General features: G+C 40.2%; 1 protein-coding gene across 3 annotated transcripts in view; it reads right to left on the bottom strand.

Moving 5' to 3' along the window:
- The window catches only part of TBC1D8 (TBC1 domain family member 8), a 49,145-nt gene that overhangs the window by 6,273 nt on the left and 18,297 nt on the right, over positions 1-24,575 (bottom strand). For 2 of the 3 annotated variants that reach the window (XM_015626818.3, XM_015626828.3), the window contains exons 3-14: positions 24,090-24,208; positions 22,527-22,755; positions 18,643-18,883; positions 11,101-11,308; positions 9,733-9,927; positions 8,318-8,500; positions 7,784-7,934; positions 6,519-6,733; positions 5,601-5,718; positions 1,300-1,585; positions 681-810; positions 303-401 (exon numbers count right to left, since the gene is read on the bottom strand). In XM_015626818.3, coding sequence (XP_015482304.1) covers positions 303-401; positions 681-810; positions 1,300-1,585; positions 5,601-5,718; positions 6,519-6,733; positions 7,784-7,934; positions 8,318-8,500; positions 9,733-9,927; positions 11,101-11,308; positions 18,643-18,883; positions 22,527-22,755; positions 24,090-24,208 — 2,174 coding nt within the window. The remainder of the gene's footprint in view (positions 1-302; positions 402-680; positions 811-1,299; positions 1,586-5,600; positions 5,719-6,518; positions 6,734-7,783; positions 7,935-8,317; positions 8,501-9,732; positions 9,928-11,100; positions 11,309-18,642; positions 18,884-22,526; positions 22,756-24,089; positions 24,209-24,575) is intronic. The other variant, XM_015626832.3, reaches the window with a different exon arrangement.

Genomic DNA, 24,575 nt, shown 5'->3' with positions numbered 1-24,575 from the left:
CACAGAGGCTGGGGATGCATCACATAGCACTGTCTCTCCTCACACTCTTCCCCTTCTCCCAAGGGCGCCACAATCACAGATAAGGTGCTGGCCTGGACAGTCCTGTGGTTGTTCAGAACTTTAAATCCACCCTAAGCTATAATAATGCACATGGCTGCCTAAGCAAAACCGCATCATCAGCATCCTAGGAAAGAGCTCTTTGCAGAGTCAGCCATGATTTTTCAAGACCTGGTGGCACCTTTTTAAAAACTAAACCCGTGGGTCTCCAGAGGCAATGCTGAGCTACCTCAGACCCTGCTCACCACATTCTGCTTGGTTGTATCTTCGTGGCTCTGCAGGACACGGATCCGGTGTTTGTAGCGCATGTGCTCTATCTGTTCCACAGAGTGGTCTCCAAATTTCTGTAGGAGAGGAACAGAAGTTTATTATCTGTGTTATTTTATGATACTTGTATTAATTGAAAATACAGCTTTTAAAGTGCAGTGAGACCTTGAAGAAAAAACATACCCAGTCTCTAATTAATCTAGGTATTCATACTATACCTAGTCTTGTGCATGAGAGCACTTTCATCAAGGAATCTGTAAACATGTGTATTAATTCTCAAAGCATCCAAGCTGAGTTTAACTTTCTTCTTTAAAATTCTAATTTAACTGACTAGTAGATAGAAATAATTATTTTACCTCATATGAGTCATGAATCAGGTTTGCTATTTCAGTCACTGGAGAGGATTCCTGATCATCACTGAAGAATGCATGGTGATTACCAATAGGTGGCAGAGGGCTTTCCTCGTTTTTGACATGCTCTAAAAACCTGAAGGGAGGAAATATGTAAGAACACAGATCACATTGCACTGTGCTCTTCTCAATTCAAATAAGCAAGTAAGTCTTATGGCTCAGACTTAGAAATAAATTGAGTTTTGGGCAAGCTAAATTATTCAAAAATGCCTTCGTGATTACTCATCTGAGGAACAGCAAGCCAGCCAAATGACTAAATGGTGCCCAAGGAAGAAAACTTCTGTCTCCTTGAAGTCTGGAGCAGGAAACCTGTCAGTCTAGGGAAGGCACGAAGAGCAGCAGTAAATATTGCACACTGACGCAGGCGATGCACGTCTCAGCAGTGCCAGGAAATTTCACAGGACATCTCATTTGTCTGATGTACAAAGCCATTGTTTAAGGCAGACACTGCGACAGCAGCAGCAGCAGCAGGGTGACACAGAGGGGCCCTGGTGCCTACTGAGCAATGCCTTTGTTTTAGGGCAGAACTGCTTGTGAGGGAAGGAGCACTCCTCTGCGGCCATACCTGCTCAGGATCATCAGGGCCTGCCCATCATCCTTGCTGTTACACAGATCCACAGCATTGGCTTCCAGTATGGCCAAGCCCAGCTGGAAAATGGCTTTGATGCCATCATAGAAGAAGCAGTCCACAACATTCACAGCACTTTCCAGGGGCATGATGCTGAGGAAAAGGGTAAGGAACCAGGAAAGAGAGATGGAAGCTAGGGCTGTCAGATCCTTCATATGTTCAGCCAGCTCTGGAAGTTGCTCTTTTATAAGCTCTTCAAACACTGACTGGTCTACCTGAGCACCTAAAAGTCACAAAGGAACAGTATTAGCCAGGACAGACACAGGAAAAAATATTTTTTAAGATAATTACTGCTGTCAACTATTAACTGCAAGACTTTCTTAAAATTTAAACTGGCGAGATACATAAGCATCTACAATGAAAAATGTCATTTTCCTCCTGCTGGGATCTCAGCCCAGCTCTTGTGTCCTTAATCCTTACTGTACAACTTTCTGCAAAAAGTGTGTTAATTCTCCTAAGTGCCTTCAGGGTGCAATGAAATAGCAACAGCAGCAGCTGTTGGTCTTGGCTACAAGAGCACATAATAATTAAGTGCTAGCAAAAGCAATCTTAAAGCAGTTCATTGCTCCACTTGGGATGTACGCAGTATAAGTAAGACAGTAAACATTCCTCTCCAATGTATGTACTCAAGCAAGTGGGCAGCAAAGCTTTTGCCCTAAGTAAGAAAATATAGCATGGAAGTCCAGATACGGCTACACACACGAAGCACGAAGAATAATATTTACACAAAAGTACATGCACAGATACAAATATATACTTATACACGTACATATCTAAGCATAAAGAACAAAAGATTTCTGCAATGCCCAGATAAAAGATTTCCTAACTGTCCCAACCAGTCTTTCCAAAAGGAACAGATCTGGGCTCAGGTTTAGCTACTAGCTCGGTTCTGCTTTGTCAGCAGCAGTTATAGAATCAATACAATTTCTTCTCAATGAAGTGGACAATGTCTACAAACCAATCTGCCACATCAGGGCTTTGGCCAAAGACACTGCAAGTTAAAAATATTCCTGAATACAAAATGCAGCTAGCTTATCAATTTTTTGTCTTTCAAGTTATTTCATTTTTCTTATAGTCTATATTCTGCTAATATTAGGACACAATTTTAATTGCTGACACATATATATCCCTAGCACTCAAAACTTCTATTGCTCAAAAGCAGAATATAACCTGGACAATTTGTGGCAGAGAGCCAGCATATTTTGGCTTTGTATCCAAATCACAGGAAAAAAATAGCTATGACATTTCTCGGTCTTAGAATCTTTCACATCAGGCCACAAAGAGCTTCTGCTGGTGACTGAACAAACATTACAGCATCACAAATCAAAAATAAAAGCCCATGGACATCTGAAAAGCTTTTGAGAAACACATCAAGCATGATGCTTTGAAGAAAAAGCCTCCTGTAAGATTGAAGAAAAGGAGAAAAACAGACTGGAGTTACTCAACCGAGGGCAATTTTTGTTTGGGTTTTTTTAATAAGCTTAACGCAAACAATTTAATAGTTAACACAGACCCAAAAAACAGAGCTGGATTTAGATGTGTTTGAAGGAAGCCAGAGACAGATAGGCAAAACATATATAAATAGATTATTCCAGATTCAGAAACAGAACTGGCAAAACCAGAGGAACATGTAACACTGCCCGGATCTTTCACAGATCTTCTTATAATAAGTGTTGCCACTGTAGATGAAAGTAAAACAGACTTATTAAAATGGACTTTTTTGTCCATTTTTTCTCAGAAAACATTAAATCTGAGCAAATCAATCTGTATTACAGCATGAGATAATAATGAGGTAGGAAAATACTAGGGCATCCATTTGAAAAAAATATGAGCTTAAATGCAAGATAAATGACATCTTCAGGACTGAAAAGGCAAATCAGAGAAATGAAATAAGGTTTTCAGTGTTTCAGGAATTACAGTGTCAAGTTGATGACAGTCTGTCAGGTAAAGTGAGGTAAGATGCCCTGCTGGTTTATGCAGGGGATGGAAAAGTCATGGTATTGAGAATAGGATATGCCTGACCCTTGCCATCCCTCTTGACCCATACACAATTTGTTTCTATCTTGTACCTATCTGCCTATAATTTCCTCTATGAATTGCAGAGTGGAGAAGGACAGAGGAGAATTCCTGAAGGAGGAGACCTGCCTGCAGGCTTTTCCCATTTGCAAGCAGTGAAATAATGAAAAAGCTTCTGAAAGGGGTCAGAGCTGGCAAGGCTGATAGAGGGACATGAAAGCAAAAAACGTTGAGTAGGACTGAACTGCCTAAGTTTTGAAAGCAAAAATTCTAACTAACTAAATAAACATACACATAAGTAAATAGAAGATTTTGAAAAGTCATAAAGAAAAGGTCTGAGACAAAAGGAAGCTAAGAAGGCCTATTATAACCAAGGTCATTAATTTGTAGCTGTTTGGACTGTAGAGATTATTGGCTGACACTGAAGAGGAAAAGCCAGTGACGGGTAGCAAGGTCAGAGATCGCCAAAGTTAGAGAGATCAAAATCTGGACAACAGTATTGGCAGGGTGCACAAAGAGGAAAAGCTGGGTCTTGGAAGTGTTACGCAGGAAGAAACAATACAAAGTTTAGACAAGAGCTGGTTGCAAATCAAAAAAGAAGGTTGACTGAAATGCAGAGCCAGGAACACTAACTCAAGCAACAGGAACCAGAGGAGGGGCAGGGTGGAGAAGATCAGTAGCACGGATTTGGGCACGTTACGTTCCAGGGTAAAGCAGAACTGCAGAAATAAGTGCTCAGTGAAGTAACCGTGCTGCAAAACTGCACCAGTGCCACTTAGCCAGGGAGAGCAGGGCAACTTCCAAGCTGAACTCCTGGCTCTTCACACTGTGGTGAGCCATGGCAGTAGAGAGACAAGGAAAGTACTCTTTCCTTGGGCTAAAGGCCAGAAAACAGAGAGACCGGACAACCAAAACTTTCAGCACTTAAAAAAAGTAGGCTGTAGCCATGACAAGTGATAGGCAAGATACAAAGCACAAATTAAGAACAACTCAAGGCTGGCCAGGTGAGACAACTCATTAGGCTGGGCAGGGAGAGCTACTTAAGGGCAATAACCCAAGTATCAAAGTTATGAGTAATCCAAAGCATGCTGTTGATATCTAGAAATGCTTGAGTACCGATAAAGCTGAGTTTCTCCTTTAATCAAGGAAGGAGACAGACAAACATGGAAGTCAGTTATCAAAATAGCAGTTTAAAGTCATGTTTGGAGACAAGAAGAAAAATTCTGACAAATGGGACAGGTACAATGCCCAGTCCACTAGCAGAAAATACCAATGGCATTCAAAGCACCACAAAACAGGCCAAGCATCCAGCTAAACTTGGGAATAACTCAGCTTTAACTTACCTTCCTGCCAGTTCAGTGACAAGGTGACACAGTGTCTGGAGGGAGGTAAGACAACCCCATCCTTCAAGGAAAAGACTGGAAATCTTCTCAAATACCTCTTTCCACTCCAAAGGCATCACAAGAGTGCCCAGACCATTTCTAGCTAGAACCACTACTGCCAGGGATTTGCTCCTATCCTCACATGCTCACACGTGACCCTGGTCCTTCCCTTTGCCACAGCAAGGCTGTAACAGCAGATGCTGCAGCTACAGTCTAAGGTTAGCATTAAAAAGGGAAAAGCTATCAAGCATTTCTTGTAAGGGAAGGAAGTGACTGCAAAGAGCAAATACTGCTAGCCCCTCTCTGTGCATTATGCACAACAATCTTTAAAATAACAGCACTATTCAGGAGACACAGCACACACAGTGCATGGCAGAGGGACTTGTATCAGCCCTCATTACAAAGGGCTAGTGTAGATGCAAGCTTGCATTGCTCCAGCAGCCGGGCAATTCAGACAGTTCAGATCACAAAGCAGATCTTTTCTAGGTTCATCTTAAACAGCTCAAGTCTCTAACACTGCACACTCCCAGCCAAGACCCACAAGCTCTTATATTTATGTGAAAGGCAAAAGTGTCACCATCTCCTGACCAACAGGAAAGAAAAAAGAACAAACTGTAAAGTTGAGCATATATTTACAGATCTTGCCGTTCAAACCCTTCAGACCAAAACCAACCCTGGCTGGAATGTGATCAGCCACTGCTGCTGTCTCTGCATACCACACAAACAGATGGAGCACCTCATCCATGGGGTCTGGACCCCAACTGATGGGGAACATTTTCCCTACCCCTGTGCCATATGGCTGCCCCTTCCCAGTCTGCAAGACGATGAACACAAGCTCACCTATCACTCGGTGGTTGAAGTAATCCGGCAGCATCCGCTCACACACAGCAACCAGCAGCCAAAAGGCTTCTTCCTCTTTGGCATACAGCAGCAACACGGAGGTCAAAATATTCATAGACTTACAAGAGCAAAGCAGAAAATGGGATTTGTTAATGACAGCAAATCCTACTGACAAAAGCTCAACTGTGGCTATTCTTACAGAAAGAAGAGTAGCCTAACAGGATGTAAAGAACTAAGAAAAAAAACAGCAAGAAAAAGAGAAAATAGACAGTAAATACATAATTGCAACCCAAAGGTGTAGCAAGTTTTCCAAGCTATGTATACTACTTTTCATAAGAGCAATAGGAAACAATGACAAAAGCACAGTACTGGGTTTGCCAAGATACAAAGCAGGTAACTGATACTGCAAGATGTTTTGGGGCTGCTTTCACTGCCCCCTATTCCAGTATCAGGACCATTCTCATGTTAATCAGAATTCAGGGAGCTGGCCAGCTAGACAAAGTACTTTCATCATTTATCATGAGTTTTGGAAGAAAGTGGCAGAAAGGTTCATTAAGCCTCTGCCCCAGTGCACTACATAAATCTCATCTGTGCAGGCCAATTCACCCTGCACTGCTTCCAACTATTGTCCAAGAAATGCACTTTTGAACAAACAGAAGCATGAGAAACAGTTTTTTTCCCTCCTGTAATTATAAATGCAGTTTGCAGAAAGCTGAAGGAGTATCATTGGTAGGATATGAGCCTGTGTACTTTTTCTCCAAGGAAAAATGGTATTTAACATCTGAAGTTATGTACTTTTCCAACTAATAGGGCATTATTTATCAAAAGCACTATTAAAAACACTCTCATGAACACAACAGAGAGTGGGAAGAAGGGCAAGGAAAAGCAGGGAGCATTATTCCGCTGGGAATGTCTCACCTGGCAGTATCCTATTTTGGGGTTCCTGTGTGCATACGCCGTGAGCACCCTCCTGAGGGCAGCTATCCCCGTCTCGCTCTGGAAGGCCGGGTGCTCGGGCAGCGAACGGTGCAGGTCACGCTCGATCTCCTCTGTTGCCATACAGCACTTGCCCATGGATGCCTCCACCAAATGGATGTAGTACCCAGGATGCGAGGCAAGATCCGTCTCGGCGTCTGAAGGCAGCAGGAAGGGAGAAAGGGGAAGATGGGAGAGGATAAGGACGATGCTAAACCTACGTCCTGTGGGAATTACTGCTCAAAAGGGTATAGGCAAGATGGTTTTCCCCAAGGTCTGTGAATATTCAGACCTAAAATACAAAGTCCTAGCAGAATACATGTCTCGAAAACTAAGTATTAGCAAATCTTACACGACACAACATCATTCAAAACACCTTGATTTAGAAAAAAATGTCTCTAGCAGCAGAAAGTATTGATTTGGGTTGAAAGTATTGGTTCAAGATCATCTCATTCCAACCCCCCTGCTGTGGGCAGGGACACCTTTCACAAGACCAGGTTGGTTAAAGCCTCATCCAGCCTGGCCTTGAACACTTTGAGGGATGGGGCATCCACAGCTTCTCTGGGCAACCCCTTCCAAGTGTCTCACCATCCACACATATTACTGGGAGAAATGTAGTCAGCACTGTTCACATCCTTCAAGGAGGAAAAGCTCCACATTTACAAATGTCTGAATATGCCATATATTGGATTAAGGACTAAACTTGAGATCATATTGTAGGCACACTTTGGCTCTGCCATATCTGTCGATAAAATGAGTTGTTTTTTCCATCTCCAGTTTCTGTAAGCCCTGCCAACATTCAACAAGAAGCAGAAGCAGGTCTGCCAACTTTAAGATTGTCATTATTTTGCAATAATCTCATTTGTCTAGGGCTAACTCAGTATTTACACTACAATCTAATTGCTGCTTGAAGATTAACATTGTTTTATGAAAACATGATGCTAATTTTAAATTACATTGACTACAAAGATGTTATTTTGATTCTTCTGTACATCATATGATATCATCCTGAGATTAAACTTTTACAGATCTACCTGAGTACTTCCTCGCATATATTAGTTCCGTTCAGATCATATCTCTTCCTTAAAGTAGTATCACAGGCTCCATGTAAAGGACATTTAATTGCCCTTGAGAGATTTCTTGCCTAAATGTTTTGCCATGCCCAGAATCAGATGATGCCTACAGCCAACATTTCTAAGCATGCCCACCTGAGAAAAGTAGCCAGAGTTTGCCTCTTAGGGATTCAGGAATTCCCATAGCAACAAGTTTTCTGATTTTTTCTGTGCGAAACATGCACACGGTTCTGCCATACTCTACAAAATGGTCATCCCACAGGCTCTCTTTGATTTGCTCCCTAGACTGGGAACAAGAAGATATATTTTAAAAAAGATCATGTGCATGTGAGAACTGGTAAACAAAAGCATTTCACATATTAGAAATTCCACAAGGTATTCCACTGCCAATGGAAATGGGAAGCTTGTTCTAGGGACTTTGACTTTCCCCACTTTGCATATCTAATTCACCACACAAGGATAAAAAATTAAAAATTTTCACCAGAATGAAATGGGAGGAGAGAGAAGAAAAAAAAATCCATGCAAACAGAAAAGGTTTTATCCCATTTCTAACTTTTCTGACCAATACAGAGAGCATTTTACTAAAAATGCCTATCTGTCTGAATGTAACCCCAGCTTTTTTTAAAACAAAACCTCAAACTCCTACAGCTTCCCCCAAATGTTACATACCTTTCCAAAATCAAGGCCTGATACTCCTGACTGATGAAAGTCTGACCTTAGTGCTTCTGCATTGAGCAAGTAATTGTTCTCCTTTTCACACTCACTTCTCTCTTTCCCTTGTGAAGCCTCTGTTCCCAGACAAGCAGGCTCATCATCCCCCAGTGTGCAGATGGATGGAAAGGCAAGGCTGTTCTGCAAGGCAGAATCAAAGTGGTAATGACTGCAAAGACTTAGAACTACATCCTCAGCTGCCCTCAAGACACAGAGCTGTGTTACTCTTTGCCTTTTGCATCAAAACCTTTGTAACACTTCAGGAGGAAAGGTCTTACTCAAGACTTTATAAAAATTGTCATTCATTTGCATGTCAGGAAAAGGGTTGTTACTTTAAAACAAAAGCTACTAGCAAATTCTAAGTGTCCTTGATGACAAGCTACCACTCTTCTACGGTTATGATTTGAAAGACAAATTCACAGAGCAATTAGGATGGAGAGTACTATTGTTTTCAATCCCTCCTGCTCAAAGCAGGAGCCCTCAGTCCTGGTTGCTGGGGCCTGTGCCCGGTAAAATTGAGCAGCTTAAAGAAAGCGGAGTGCACTGCTGCTCTGGGCAGCCTTATCCAGTTCCACCTAACCATGAGAGGAAATCTCCCTTTTTATCTATTTGGATTTTTTCCTTGCTAAATCTTGAGCCTGTGGCTGCTTGTCTTTCAACTGGCATATCGAAGAAGAGTTTGCCTTTATCTTCCAGCTCCCCATTATTTGGCAGAAGACAGGCTGAGGAAGCCCTGCTCCCTCCACCTCTCCTTAGAAAGCATGTGCTCCAGCCCCTGACCACCTTACAGCCTACCACCAGACTTACTCCGAGTTATCAATGCTTTCCAAGCGTAATGCAGCAGAGTCAAAACTGGACACAGTATTCCTGATCAGCCTCCTAAGTGCTGAATAAAAGGGAATAGTAACATTCCATGGCCTGCTGGTTACAATCCTGCTAATACAACCTGGTATGGGGTTGTCTCTCTGAATTCTAAGAGCACACTGCTGACTTACAGGCTCGACTTGTTCACGACTCCTCCACCTTATCCACACAGCTGTTCTCCAACCAACCAATCCCCAGCCTCTCCTGTCACATGGGCTTATTTTGCCAGGTTTCACATTTGATTTTGTTGAACATTGTGGGGTCTCTGTCAGCCCATTCCTCCAGACTGCTGAGGTTTCTGTGAAGGGCAGCCCAGCTGCAGACCATAGTCCCTGCTCTCCCCAGCATGTCAATCACAACTATGCTGTGAGTATCCTCTATCCCACCACCCAGGTCTTTAAAGCTGGCATCAGGTAAGCACTAGCTCAAGATAAATTTTGGGGCCTCCCAAAGGTGGCAGGACAGTGGAATAAACATACTGAATTAATAATAAAATAAAATTTCAGTACCTGATTGTTATTTTTCAAGTTGTTGCAGTGCAATGGGTTGCCGGAGTTCACCTCTTTTAACCTCTGGAGCAGGTTCTCCACCAAAGTATCACGGTCCTTCAGCTCAATGAATTGAAAGGCTGTCTTACTCCTTATGCTAACAATGATGGGATTAGGGAGAAGGCTTGTGTCCTCCATCTTCTCTATACTGATTACCTTTTCCAGAGACATTACAGAAAACACATTAGGCACCACATCCACAAAAACATATTCAAATATTCTACGTGTACCAAAACACAGCATTTCATATGCACTCTTTAAATGTGGTTATTCATATCGGCTTTCCTTGATCAAACACATCCTACTTCCTGAAGTTCATGGTCTTTCTAGAAGCTCAAAGCAGATACCAAAAAGTATCTCAGATGCTTTTTCTTTTCCTAAATTACTTTGCATCCCACTTCTAAACAGTAGACTGAGGTAAAAGATAAAAAAGGGTTAAATTTTGATTTAAATCATGATAAAAAAAAATATATAAAAGGATCATCTTGATCAAATTCAGGGTATGGAGGAGGAAATTTGCTTTCCCACTTTTGAAGATGGGGAAAAACAGTTGTTTTGCTAATTTTTTTAAAGTATACAACACTGTTCTCATATTGTTTTCTGTTTCTGCAACAGTGGAAGGTAAGTTGCTACAGTTACAATATGATTTGGCTGTAACTCTACTATTAGTCCAGGATGAAAGGAAAGCCTTAATTAGAGATCATAACAGCCTTGTATTCACAGCAGATTAGACAGGTGTTAGCTGACAGCTTCCTTCTCCTGTTCTACTCCCACCACCTTCCCTTATGCCTTCTCTCCATTTAAACTTGTATTTTAATTCCATGGAAATTTGTCAGCCCATCACTGCATCCATAACATCCCCTTCTTCTCTCTGCCCTACAGCTTGCCAAAGTACCTACAGGTTTGTTAAAGGTTGTCTGTGGAGGGAGAGATCAATACTTGTGTTGATCCCAGGCAAGGATGCTTTTGCATTGCTGGAATGGGTCAAAGCCAGTCTCCATCAACATCAAGCTGGATGTACATGTTTGTGGAGCTGGGAGAGGAGCCCTGTCTGAGTCTTGGGCCAAGCAGACTGTTTTGGCAGTGTTCTCTCCTGCTGCAGTGTCCATATTTCACTTCAAGGATCATTTTGAATCACCTGTATTTTTAGGAGCTCTGGCCCTAATGAGTTCCAGAACAAGCTGTGAAATAATTCTGTAGGCAGGATACACACAAACATCCTATTCTTTTTCATCAAACACTGCTGTGCAGATCAGTCAAGAGGCAGCAAAGGCTTAGGGCAGAAAAAGGCAGATAAGAACCCAAAATGAAACAAACAAAAAACTCTACCTCTCTAAGTGGGATGATAACAGTGCAGCAACCATTTTCTTTGCTGGCAAAACAGATATAACTGTCTGAAGTATACATCCTCCCTGGTGTGTGACAGCGACTGAACGGCGTCCAGAGAGAACAGTCCACAACTTCATGCAGCTTCTCCTTCCTGGGCAATCTGAAGAAGGCCCGAAAGAATTCATTCTGTGCTCTGGCTTCAAGATCCCTTAAGAAAAAGCAGCAAGAACGAATCACAATATCCTGAGAGCCAGGACATACAGTGTAAGGTTAACTTTTCTTGTTGGCCTCACCAAGAGCAAGGAATACAGAATAAAAACACCATGCACAGCAATCTTCAGTGCCTATGTGAACAGAGCACTATATAAGCAATTTTGAATTATGTTAAGAGAAAAACATTATCAACTGCTTGCTTAACAATAAGGTCAAAAACAACTAGTATAGTAACTAGGAAGGGAAAGAACATTAATTTGAATCAGCTGTTTCACTGGTTTGGGGTCTTTTTTAATTATTTTTTTAACCATGCCTTTTCTGTGGCTGCTGTATGACTTTACAGACTCCAAGAGTTAAACATTTCAGTGACCAGGAGATAACTAAATCTTTCATCTGATGAACACATACTGAGCAATGGAGATTAGCTTGATGTTTCTTGTTTCCTTCCACAGTAGCATTACCAACATCACCTCAGGGACTTGCACCTGCACCCAAAAGTAATGCATTTTCTCAATGACGACTTCCAAAGAGGTCAGTAATAGAAGTTTTAATGATGGTGGCATTTACATGATGGAATCCTTAACTTGCAGAGGTATCAGCCTCAGAGAGCCCTCAGAACAGCTTCAAAATGTAAAACAGTTTCAGGTCACTTACAGACTCAGCTGAGAATAACAGCACCAGCAACACTCAGTTTGAACCTGGCCTCCTTCCAGCCACCCATCCACATTTATGTGCAGAGAAAAGTTTAAATAAATGAAACTTTCATTACTGAGCCATGGTTATACAGACTTGGCTTTGGGGACTTATTTTTCTTCTCTTTCTTAATGAAGAAGCCTGCAGTAATTTAGAGAACTATGCAATTACATTATAAACAGGCCATGGCTATTAGCTCACCAACAGCAGCTCCAGAAACAGTAGGGCTTAAATTCTGTAATTTTGTTACAAGTAATTTTTTCCTAGCATGATTCACCTTAGAGAAAAGAAAAAAAAAACAACAAAACTTGATTTTGTGCCACTGAAAGAATTTAAAGCGTGGGCCGAAGTGTAACAGGGAGTGGTACCTTGGTGCTGTAAATCCCCTCTCCACTCCTTCCTTTCCCTGCTATTCTGCAGACACCTTCCCTCTACCCCAGCACCCCAGCCCTGCTGTTAAAATATAAACTGAGACAAATAAAGCCACTGCTTCATTAAGTAAATAACTTGTTTATTTGGGTTTCAGGTTTTTTTAATTTAGTTTAATCCACAGAAAAAGACATAGCCATGTGAAACAGGGAGGAAGACAATTCAGAACTGAGACCTGAGAAGGGAGGATCTGTATCTGCAAGCACCAGAAAAGACAGAATGCGCTCAACATGCATTCAGCTTCTGTTTCCTTCTCAAACATTATCTTCCTTAATAATATTATCCAAAGAAAGCAGACAAATAGTCTCCTGTTTTTTCACAGAGAACAAAGAGAAACCCTCTTTGTGAAGAACGACAAAAAGGTTGCTCCTGAACTAAAATTCCACAGCGAGAGCAACTCTGATAAGTGCCTGCAGCGATCTGCTATTGTGACAAAGCTGGATCAGGATATGCCTCCTAGTTAACTCACCACTAAAATATTTTCCATTTCTGCACAGCACAGATGAATGCTGCTGATAGCATCTGCAGTCAGGTCTGGTAGAGCTGTGCCCTCCTGCAATTGTGCTGAAAGGTGAGAGCCTCCCTGCATCTACTCAGTTGTGAAGATTTCATGACCTCTGTGTGAAAAGAGGCTTTATACAGAAGAGTGGGACCTCTATTGAGGCACATGGCTGTTATTTCAGAACTCACTATTTCCTATGCTCCAAAATCTGAAGCTTCTAAGTTTTCAGGATTTTGCTGCATTTCTTGGGGCTTTGGACTCCACATGCAGGGCCTTTCAGGCATTTTGCACAACAAACCACAGGATTTTAAGCAGAAGAAGAATGACATTAATCACATCTGAAACTGAGTAAGTTCACCAGCACTGTATCCACTGCCACTCACCCTGTACCCATGGAAGGCTGCCAACCCCAACATCCCTGGAACTGCCTGTCCCCCCATGACTCACATAAGGCTCACACAGGGACACCACAGAGAACACAGCCAGGACTGCCCCAGAAACAAGTGCTGAAATGGGCCAGCCTGCTTAGAGGAAGGACCCCAGAATGAAAAATGGTAGCAGAGGGATAAGATGCTGTCAGCACCTACCACTGTGGGCTCAAACAAAAGGTTTTATTCCAAAGTTGAACACCACAAATATATTTCCTGTTAAGCAAGTAAATTGTAGGGTTTAAAGACTTCCCTTCATAAACACAGCCAAACAAAATTAGACTTGGTTAAAAAAATCCCCAACCCTACAACTCAAAAAAAAAAAAAACAACCCACAAACAAATTTAGCTCCTAAAATAAGACAGGCAATTGTTTAAATATGATACAACAAAGATGGCCCACGTCACCAAGTCCTACAGCTTCCATTTAGAGTTATACAAGTCCTCCAACACTAAACAAAAATTTAATATTTCTTGCGATTTGCACCCCTACCTGTGTGAAAATTTCTACTCTTGCTTAACAATTTCCAAGTCAGTTTGGTTTTTAAGCAAATGCAGCATACTGAGTGGTACTTCACTAAAAAAAGGAAAGCTATCATTATGTAAAAATAATGCTTATTGAGTATTTACACAAGCATTAGAAGAATAAAAGGCAGCAAGATGCAACTGCCTTGTTCTCTGCTTTTCGAAAAACTCAGCAATTCCTTCTGAGTGCAGCTCCCAACTTGTATGTTATGGGATCATGGACTGCCTCCAACTCCAGCACTTCAAAGTGAATCACAAACCTGAACTGCAATAACGCCTTGTGCATGACCCCCATGTTACCTTCCAAGAGTTTTAAATTAAAGGAAACAACACACACAAGATGAATAAAATGCCTAAAAGGATCAGGGTGCTTTAAATGCTGTCCTCACCGTCAAATGTTTTTCTGTGGTTTATATCCAGCAGAAGCCAACTTGGCAAGATTTTAGCTCTGCTGAGTCACTTGTTGCCTATCTAAAAATCTAAACAGAGTTGCAGACCTCTTGTTTTAAGAGAAAAGATTACTAGATACTTCTTGCTATTGAGACTTCAGAAAGTCAGATACTTTGGAAATAACACATCCAACAGTGTATGTCTTGTTTATTAGAAGAACTGATACATTCATATGGGAAGAAAGGCTTCTTATAAGCAAGCCAGGAGATGTTATCTGAGAAGAGCCAACATGGACTTGTCAGGACACATGTAAACTGAACATTATTCCCTCACACAGCAGGAAGACTAGACTTGTAGATGAAGGAGCTGCAATGAATGTTTTAGCCAAAATTTATAAAAGTCTTGATATATCCTCTAATGGAACTAATAAAACTAGAAGTGACAAACTGTTGTACCAAGACAGCTGCAAAAAAGTACCTCAAAACACAGCCCTTCGGGGCTTTCTAATAAATTAGAAGTTTGTATCAAGAGGACCCCCTTGGGAATCTGCCCTAGATTAGCTTCTGTTCAATGTCTTCATCAGCAACCTGTACAATGGATCAAGAGCTTCTTACTAAACCTGCTCTCAATGCAAGGCTGGTAGAGGCTAACGAACATAACAACAGGATCAGGTTCAGATTAATATTCACAAATTTAAGGGATGTTGTGGGAAAAAAAAAATACAAATACTTTCAGCTGTACATCATAAGCTTCACAAATGGAGCATGGAGATGAACTCCACCAGGAGCCATCCCTTGGGGTTACACAGGATCACAAGCTGAATAAGAGCCAACAGCATTGTGCTCACAGGAGGAAGAGGAACACTGGCTGGGCTGCAGAAGTGCCTGGCCACCAAGATGCAGCATGGCAGTCCCAGAACTGGAAAGGTTTCTGGGGCAATCCTATGTCCCTCCACCATGTGCCTGGCCCCACATGGCATCAGTGATGATTGCCCAAAGAGTGACCAGAATGGCCAAAATCCACACTGATAAGAAAACCCTGGTGGAAGTAGGGCAGTGCAGATTAAAGAAAAGAAAGAGAAAGAAGATGCACATCAACCTCCAAATACACAAATGATTGCTCTAAAGAAAATGAGCTCTTCTGATCTCTTCAGTATTACTGTGTAGAACAAGAAGCCACAGACTCCCAAAGTGTGGAAGATTCAAGTTTGACCTCAGACTTCTAAGTGACAGAACAGTGAAGTACTGGCATGGATCCTGATATGCCCATTACTGCAAATCCTTAAAAACACATTAGGCAATCACAAAGAGATAACCCAAACCCTACCTTTTGCTACAGAGATGCAATAAAAGGAGGTTCTTTCTAGTCACATTGTCCTTGTTGCTCAAGGTTTAAAGCATTCTCAGATTCCCTCTCTGAAGGTTATGGAGATTGAAGTGACAAAAAATGAAACTACTCAGGATATTTCAAAGTTTCCACTGAGCTTAGATCAGTGTTAACAACCTTTGCCTTCACATGAAGCAAAGTCATTCTCATTGGTAATCCACAGTGAAACATGAAGAAAAGAAACTGATGTGGTTTGAGCCTGGGAAATCATATCACACTGTTGAAACCTTACAGACACTAGCACTAAAGCTTTTAAATTGTGGGTTCTGCTGTGGAGAATTTCTCACTACATTTGAAAAATGCAATGGGTATCTTTGCATCCTGAAAGAGACAGAAATTAGAAGTAAAAGAAACCTGTATCAGAGACTATTGCAGCCTTCTTTTTTAAAATTAAAAAATAGTTATATGTGTTCCAGTAAAATTGTATGGCACATATATATGTCTGCAAGAAATGGCATTTGTAGGTACCAAACACATCAGATCTACTTTGCTTTTTATGGTGGTTACCTCAATTGCCACTAATCCCTTTGTAATCCATTTTTCTATGCCTTATTATTTCATTAAACAATGCAAAAAATTGCATACTGACTTGTTTGACTCTGGCCATGATATAATTTGAGTCACAGGCTGTGGGCCTAATCCCATGGCCACTCTGAGTCCCATCCCTCCACTGCTCAGCAAGAGCCTCAGGAATGGCAAAGGTTTATGGTTTTCAGACTCTAGAATATACAGATTGTGATAGCACTGAAAATGTATTTTTTTAAAAATAAAGACATTGAAACAAGCCTTTCACAAAAGAAAGCCTAGCATACAAAAGCCTTCTACAGCAACTTCATTAATTTGTCAGAGCTGGAACAGTTCCAATGATGTGTGTGTCTGCTTTCATCTTCACAGATTATTATTTGCTTCCAAATCACATGTAAGAATTAACAATGACAATTATTAGAGGGAATGTGTTGAGAGGAATATAGTTGTTCTTATAGTACTACAATGGCTTCAAGAAAAAAAGCAGCAACCAAAACTTCATACACCAAAAAGAGTACAACAACCCCCCCCCAAAACATGTTAACACTAAAAACCAGTTTATCCACTACTCAAACTACAGTCTTGCTTAATCACCTCACATCAAAGTGGTTGCTGAAGTGGGACAAAGGGCACCAGAAACAGCAACTTATCCATCCACTACCTAATTCATGCAAAGGAAATGGGATTTTGGTATCTTCCATGTTTCCCTTTCTGCCATCCCAAGTCACAGAACAGGGTAGAGAAAATCTTGACCAGGAAATCTGCAGTAAATATATTTTTGTCCTTCCTTCTCCCTCTGTTCCTCTGACTTTCTTTGTTCTTCTTTAGTTGGAGGGAAGGAGAGAGAGAGAACCTGTTTGAGTAAGTGTGTGGGATGGTTTCTCTTGCTTGACTGCTAATAGACACACTACTTTTCAAAAATGCCACAAGGTGCTGACAAGTTGATTCCCTGAGAGCCCCTTTTATAGCATATTACTAAGCCTATACTTTTCTTTACAACTGTAATTTTACTTTCTTTCCGTTCAGTTAGTACCCCTGATTCAAAGACTATTTTGAGAAGTGACAATGACAAAAATTTGTAGATGCTGAAAAATATTTTCCCCTAGCTATCTGTTACATCTGTGGATTTCTCTTCTTGCATCTAACTTTTCAGCCCAAAAGAAAGAGGAGGGAACAATGGTAAAGCATGGAAAGGGGCTGAGATACAACCTATCACAGCCATATTCTACATTACCTAAAGTACATATCCCAACATTTCTTGAGCCAAAAGCCTACAATGTTAAAAAAACCATGCTACATACACAGTGTAAAAACAGTGGTAGTTCTTGTATTCCAAGAAACCCTGGTATTAAAAAAAAAAGCCTGCAAAGATGTTTATGGTTGCTCACCACTCAAGTGAATTCTTCAATAACATCACAGACAAAATCCTGGTGTCAGTGATTTTCCTTACCGTGTGTACATATGAAATTGCAGAGGAAGTCCATTTTATTGTTTTAAACTCCATTATGAAACTTTGCAGGTGTTTAGCTGAGATACAGGCCCACCACCACTGTAAAAAATGTCCCTCAGAAACAATAAAATGGCTACTGGTCTCTCTTTTTTTGCAAAATGATACCATGCACTCCTTATGTTTTAGTCAGGAAGCAAAACCTGGGTGATTCCCTTCACACACCTGGCAAAGGGAGAGGAAGGAAGAGAAGGAAAGGGCATGATTCAAGAGGAGATTACCACTCCACTCACATCCCATTCAGAAAAGAAATATTTTAAATCAGCACCTCAACCTTGATGCCCCAGGCAAATTCCAGTTTGGGCTATTCCATCCTGCCCACCTAAAATTCCTCAGGGCAGCTTCCCTCCCCCTTTCTCGAAGCTGCAAATAAAACACAGAGTTGTGTGTTGAGCTACCAGCAGAGAAATAGCCATCAATCTTCCCCTGAGAGCCAAATGCATTTCTGTAGTGGGAGAGGAATGCAGAGATGCATTTCAGGGATGCAAGGGGTAGAGCTGACAATAGCAATACCACAATTGTGTATTTTCTAAGTCCTATAACTGCTTGCTAAATTGGCTATGGTAATCAAACTTGTGGGAATTCCATGTTTCAGGTGTGATCAAAAGCAGTAATTCTAGAGAACTGAAGGTACTAGGAAAGCCTACACCTTACCAAAATCTTAAGCAAAATAATGCTGCTCTTCAGAGACAATGGAAATCCTTGCTGCAATCTTCCCTTCTATGGGAACAATACTTTTGAAACTTTGTGTTGTTTAAGGGAAGAATACAAAGCTGAAAAATGTATCTTCCATACAAATTAAAATACACCTTTTGGGTACACCATAACACATTATGAAGTCTCTTTTGCATCCAGTCAAACAAAGCTTTGAAATCTCATGCAGTTAACACCAACCTATGAAGCCCACTATTGAACCTCTGCTCATACAATAGATAAGCTTTTTACCTCTTGGTAATCTGAGTAGGATCCTGCAGGCCTGGATCCAGCTCAAAGATTTCATTATCCAGTAGCCTTCGGAGCGTCACATCTGCCAGTTGCTCCATGATTCTGAAAGCCTCAGCAATATTGAGGAACGTGGAGAAGTCGCGCTCTTTATTCGCTGTAGTGACACGGACTGTGTCGGTCATGAAGACATTGGAGGTTCTTTCCAGCTTCTGGACCTCAACCCAAGGAATGATAAGTTTCACTGCAATCCAACAGAAGAACAAAAGTGGATTGGAAACTTTGCTTTCAGATTTGTGAAACATTCAAATTCAGAATGAAATGCAAACCAAAGAGGAGAGAGAAATTTTTATGGGCAAGACCAAGCACATGCTGAAATGTCTGTTTTGACTCTGCATTCAATCCCACCCACTCCAAAAGGCATGCCTTTTTCAGAATCTCTCCCTCAAAGTTTTAACTATCTTCACAAGAAATGCTAGACTGGGGTGTGGTCCTTTTGCAGAACATCTGCCATATGCTGTGCTCCTAACTCCTTTACAAGTCATTTCTGCAGCCTGCTTCCTTGCCACCAGAAGAAACAGTTCATCTCCAGAATACAAAGGTAAGAGGGAAAGGCTTTGTAATCTCCTAGAAACAAAACTATAGGCAGGTGGAAAACCAAGTACATGCACAGCTACTTTAGCTTTTAAAGTAAAGCTAACTCCCATTCAAAAGAACGCTTTTTTGGAGACTGCTATGTAGTGCAATTACTACTATAAACAAGACGTTAAAAAAGCTGCCTAGGCATTAGGATCTTCCCATTTTTGTTACTTTTTACTGAAAGATGCACAGGCACATCTTGCCCTAAACATTAACCATAGTCATATTTGTATATAGAGAACAAGAAGTGTACAAGACTGTTCTCTGTATTAAAGCTGTTGAACCATATAAATACAAGTGGCAAACAGAATCAGCTTACTTTAGATAACTACTGTAGGATGTTACTTGCCTCTCACATGAATCTCTGGGTAGAAATTAGACTGGAAAGGACTTTAAAATAGATTCAATTTCTTCTTAACAACTGTTGGAAGCTTCTCAGACTTCTCTGTGCCAATAACATCAAGACTACACCCCCTAACATCCCTAGCTGGTCTCCTGATGCCAATAAAGCAATAAAAAGGCAGTAATAACAAACATTGTCATATATATACGACACTTATCCAAGATCATTAATTACCTAAGGAGCTACCCTCAGCAAGTTTTCTGTGCTACATGAACCACAGCTGTCAAGATTATTTGCAGATTACATTTTTTCTTACTTAAATAAAGCACAGCTGCATCAACATGCACAGACTGTTGCAAACAGTCATAAAATCAACTGTACCAGCCCAGCCAAGGGAGGAAAGATTAAATAATGCCGTAGCAACAGCACTGCTGTTCAGGCAGGTCAGATCCACACAGGCCCTACAGTGTTGGTTACAGAAAAAGCACAACAGCCTGTACAGGACCCAAGCCACTGATAAAAGGTACAAAGTGTTCAAAGTTTCAGAAAAACACAAATTTAATAAAAAATGGTGAAGAAACCTTGGCACACCCTTTCAAGTTATCTGATGATCTAAACCTCTGAAATCCTACAAATACTTAGAGGCTTAGATAAAAGGGGACTTGTCCTGGAAAAAAATTTCCATGGAGTTTATATTCACATAAGCCATAAACTAATTTTATGAGAAGTTGTAAACAGGTTCTAAAATTGCATTCCAGGTCACTTCAACACAAAATGAAACAAGAAGAAGGGAAAAACCTTACCAGAAGTAGAAGACTTTACACTTTGCCTATAAAGAGATTTCAGTCTATGATTTGGGGGGATTTTTATAAAGGTAAAACACAATTGAGAACTAATTTTATCACAATTCATATATTGGTTTTTTTTCTCTGTGTAGTATTGAAGAATGCAATAAATGTGATTTTTAGCAATATTTTCAATACCAGAATTAACCAGATTTCATTTGTGATTGCTACCTGAAAAAAACAAAGGCAATGAATCACTTGCAATCAGTATCAGCTTCTCAAATAGTAACAACCAGAACTGTATTAAATCTGGATTATTCCCTGTAACAAAAATATTTCATAAACATGACAAAACACTAGTTTAGAAACAGAAGTAATCTGCTTTATCACAATCAAGGAAGTGAGAATCATTTCAGCATATATGCTGCTTCCCACTGAACTAGGGAAGTTTGTTTAACCAAAAGAAAATTCAGGGGGGTTTCTCACATTTCCATGCAAATGTATGGGAACACAAAGCCAATGCAACTGACTACATTGGTGAATGAACAGTGTATTTTCCATGGTCAAAATGAAAAGTTGCAAATATGTAATTGTTTACTGGGTTTGGGGTTTTTTTGGTTGATTTTCATAATGAATATTATTAAAGATATGAGAAAAAAATTCTTCTTAAACAATACAGCATGATATAGTATTTCCATTATCATTGAACAATCTATAATACTGCATAAACAAAATTTTTGGAACCATATAAAGGGTTTTTTGCTCTCCCTCCTCCTTCCATCATTATCTATCATTAATAAGTATCATTTTTGCATTGCATGCTTTGGCAGAGAGGTTATCTCAGATTTAATGAGAGAAAACCTTCAATGATAATAAGAAGAAATTATTGACAAAGGATATTATTTAATACCAACCAGAGAACAAGGAGAATACTAAACAAGAACTCGCATATCTAGTATATATCAAGAAATTCCATTCTACTCTTCCCAGCAAAACTCAACTTTTATTTTGATAGGGAATAATAAATTTAGCTGCATTTCAAATATAACCCTTCCACATTTTTGCTGATATCACAAAATAATTGGCTTGAAATAACATAAGGGAAGAAAGGACGTCCAGCTCTAAGCATGTCTTTGTATGTTTTCAGTCTTAGAAACTAAAAGTTACTGTTTTTCTTAAGATGTGCTTCATTTTTAAACCTGCAGTTATATCTCAATATTAAATCCAGATGGAATATGGCAAAGCTTTCCTAATTGATATAAGTGACAAAAACTTCTATATTTACAGCAGTATAGTTCCAGCAGGTTAAACAGGCCTTAAAAGGCTAGAGGTTCATGCACAATTTTATTAAACATAGAAATTCTATAGAGTTTAAATGGCTGCATTAATTTTTACCATCTTATGTCTGTTACTTTCATTTTTACCTTCTAATATCTATTCTGACAGGCTTTTCATTCACACAACTAATTATATAGAGGAACACCAAATCCTTAGAACTTGCTAAACCATCTGAAAGTCCAAAAAGCCCCAGGACATGCTTATTGTGACCTTACTGCACTGAAGTGCAGAAGGTCACAAACAAATCCCTACCTCAGTGTTTTTTTTCCTTAAAAGCTCTTAATTTTCACCTGGTTCTCCAGGGCACATTTGTTTTATGCTTCCTGGGCTATCTTCAGGCAGGCAGCTTGACTCAGGCTTCCACGGCCCCACCAGCCCTTCCCCTACCACCCTGCAGCCATCTGGTGACTCTGCCTCCCTGCTTATGGGAGGGACCCATCCTTACTCATTGTTTTCAGCACTTAAAAGTCTCTATTTTAGAACTTGTAGGAGGTCTGCTACATCTTAAGGTTGTTTCACCATGCCAAAAAGAAAAACCAGGTAACAACTATGTCTTGTGTGCTCTTGCAGTGTCATTTTTATTACTGGATTCATATTAAAACACAAAGGCTGAAGTGAAAACTAAATTAAACCAGATTTTTCATCTGAACAGGTAAAAACTCAAAAACTAAACTTCAGAGGTGAACTAGGCTTTTCATAAGAACTCTGGGTATTCTTGCTTTTAAATGTAGTTACATTTATATCTCTCCCCTGCATAAGATTTCATATGCATTTACACTTACATTCTTTGCCCAGGAAGAAGGAATAAAAACAGAGATGATTGATACTCAAATAAAGCCAGCCTTGCCGAGGAACTTTTCCTTTCCAACAGCAACAGGAATAATAGGTGATCAACTTCTCTGCTTCAGGAAAATTAAACCTGGATTCAAATTTCACCAGGGCTTCTCGGAACTTCTCGGGGTCTTCCTCCTGCTCAGCCAGCTTGCTGCTCGTTTCCTCTGCAATCAGTGCCTGAGTCCGGAACAAGACCATATGTCAGGATAAAGCCATGCTGCTCACACTCAGGCAAGTTGCTACAGGCTACCCATTCAAATTTTAATAATGCAACACTTTCTTACAAAGAAACTCCAGTCAATTTGCAATTTTCACAAATGAAGAAATTTCTCTGGAGCTTGCATCTCTCATACATTTAGAATGCTCCCAAAGCAAGACTTTGGGGCCTTCTTTTCCTTATATACAGTTGTTTCAATGAGTCTGGCAGAACCATATCTCTGCAGTTTGCCTATGGCTTATGATTGCTCTTATTTTGTATATACAGGGTAAAAGTAGCATAACAGTTGTGGATTCTGACCAGTCCTATTTACCTATGAAGAAGCAAAGCAGTCAGATGTGTCAGTAACTTGGAGACACGCTTGGAACTGTTACAAATACCGTTTCAAGAACATCTACATAAATATAATTAAGATTTCAGATTTTTAATAGCAGTATTACAACAAAGAAGTTAAGTATGCATTGCAGCATGCTGACAAATAAGCCATATGTTACAGCACCTGGTAGAGTTTGCAATTACCAAGCAGTCCTAATACACTAAAAGTTTACAGCAGGTACGAGGGTCCAAAGCCTGGATTTAACATTAACTACTGAAACCTGAAGCATTTCAAATATGTATTGTGCTAGGTAACAGGCTGTCACTGTGTTATCAAGAGAGAATAATTGTATTTGGTATTTCTGTGCCCTTAAGACAATATGTCTTTTTTTAAAGAAAGCAGGATAAAAAATACGATTTGTACAGTGATGATTTTGGTTTTGTCCTCTTCCCCAGATTCAGAGCCCACAAAGCTCACAGCAGCAAGGTTGAAATTCACCAAAAGCATTATGTTCCTACAAAATTTCCAAACTGGAAAAAAGCCTATGGGGGGAAGAGCATCCCACTAAAACACCTGGCAAGGAAAAGCTTGTAACAGCAAGCCACCAGTGAACCCACACTACCATCAGCCATCACCAAGCTCCTCTCAGAGTAAGTACTTCACTAAAAGCAGAGCTCAGGACACCAGGCTTTCTAAGTCACTACCCAGAAGCCATTGTTATTTTTAATATGATTTATGGTCACAAAATTCCTTCAATTTTAAAATTCTTTAACCTTCCAAAAGGATGCTCATTTCTTCAACCCTGTGGCAAATCAGCAGCTTCATGTGGTGGCCACATCAGGTGCAAGAGCCACATAGAAGAACAAGTAATATTTATATGGTCAAAACCATGGATGAGTGACAACAACTTCATGACGTTCTTCTAATAAACCATATGTAATAGGGCAGGGGAGGGTGAAAGTGAGACAGTTTCCTTACCTTCACTTTCCCTTTGACAAAACTAACAATATCTTCTTTATTGTCAAACACAGACAAAGTATGGAGCAAGTTTTGTTCCAGCCATTCCCAGTGCTGGTTTATTTCCTCTGCAGTGGCACCTAGGAAAGCAAAAAAAAAAAAAGCATATTGAAACTAATCCTAAAAAAATAAAATTGAAAGGAAGGGGAGAAAAAAGTAATAAAATGCACTATTTCATAAATTCATTACGAGAAATTGAACTTTCAACCTCAGAATTCTTAGTAGCAAACAGGTAAAAAAAGTCTCATTCACAGCAGCATAGTTAGAGAAAAACAAAAATCTCACTGTTTTAGAGAATTAGTTTTAGTGCTTATAGCTTTATCTTCTCAAATGCTGCATTAAAAATCAAAGCAGAAAAAACAGCAAAACTTCATCCTGAGCTGCTAGACTGTGGCTTATTCTGACACAACGTTCTGTAAGTGGCCACTGGAAGCCTTTGATTTATGC

The sequence above is a fragment of the Parus major genome, chromosome 1, assembly GCF_001522545.3.
Source record: "Parus major isolate Abel chromosome 1, Parus_major1.1, whole genome shotgun sequence".
Classification (NCBI taxonomy): Eukaryota; Metazoa; Chordata; class Aves; order Passeriformes; family Paridae; genus Parus; species Parus major.
Note: the sequence above shows the minus strand (reverse complement) of the source record. Positions and strands in the feature narration are given on the sequence as shown.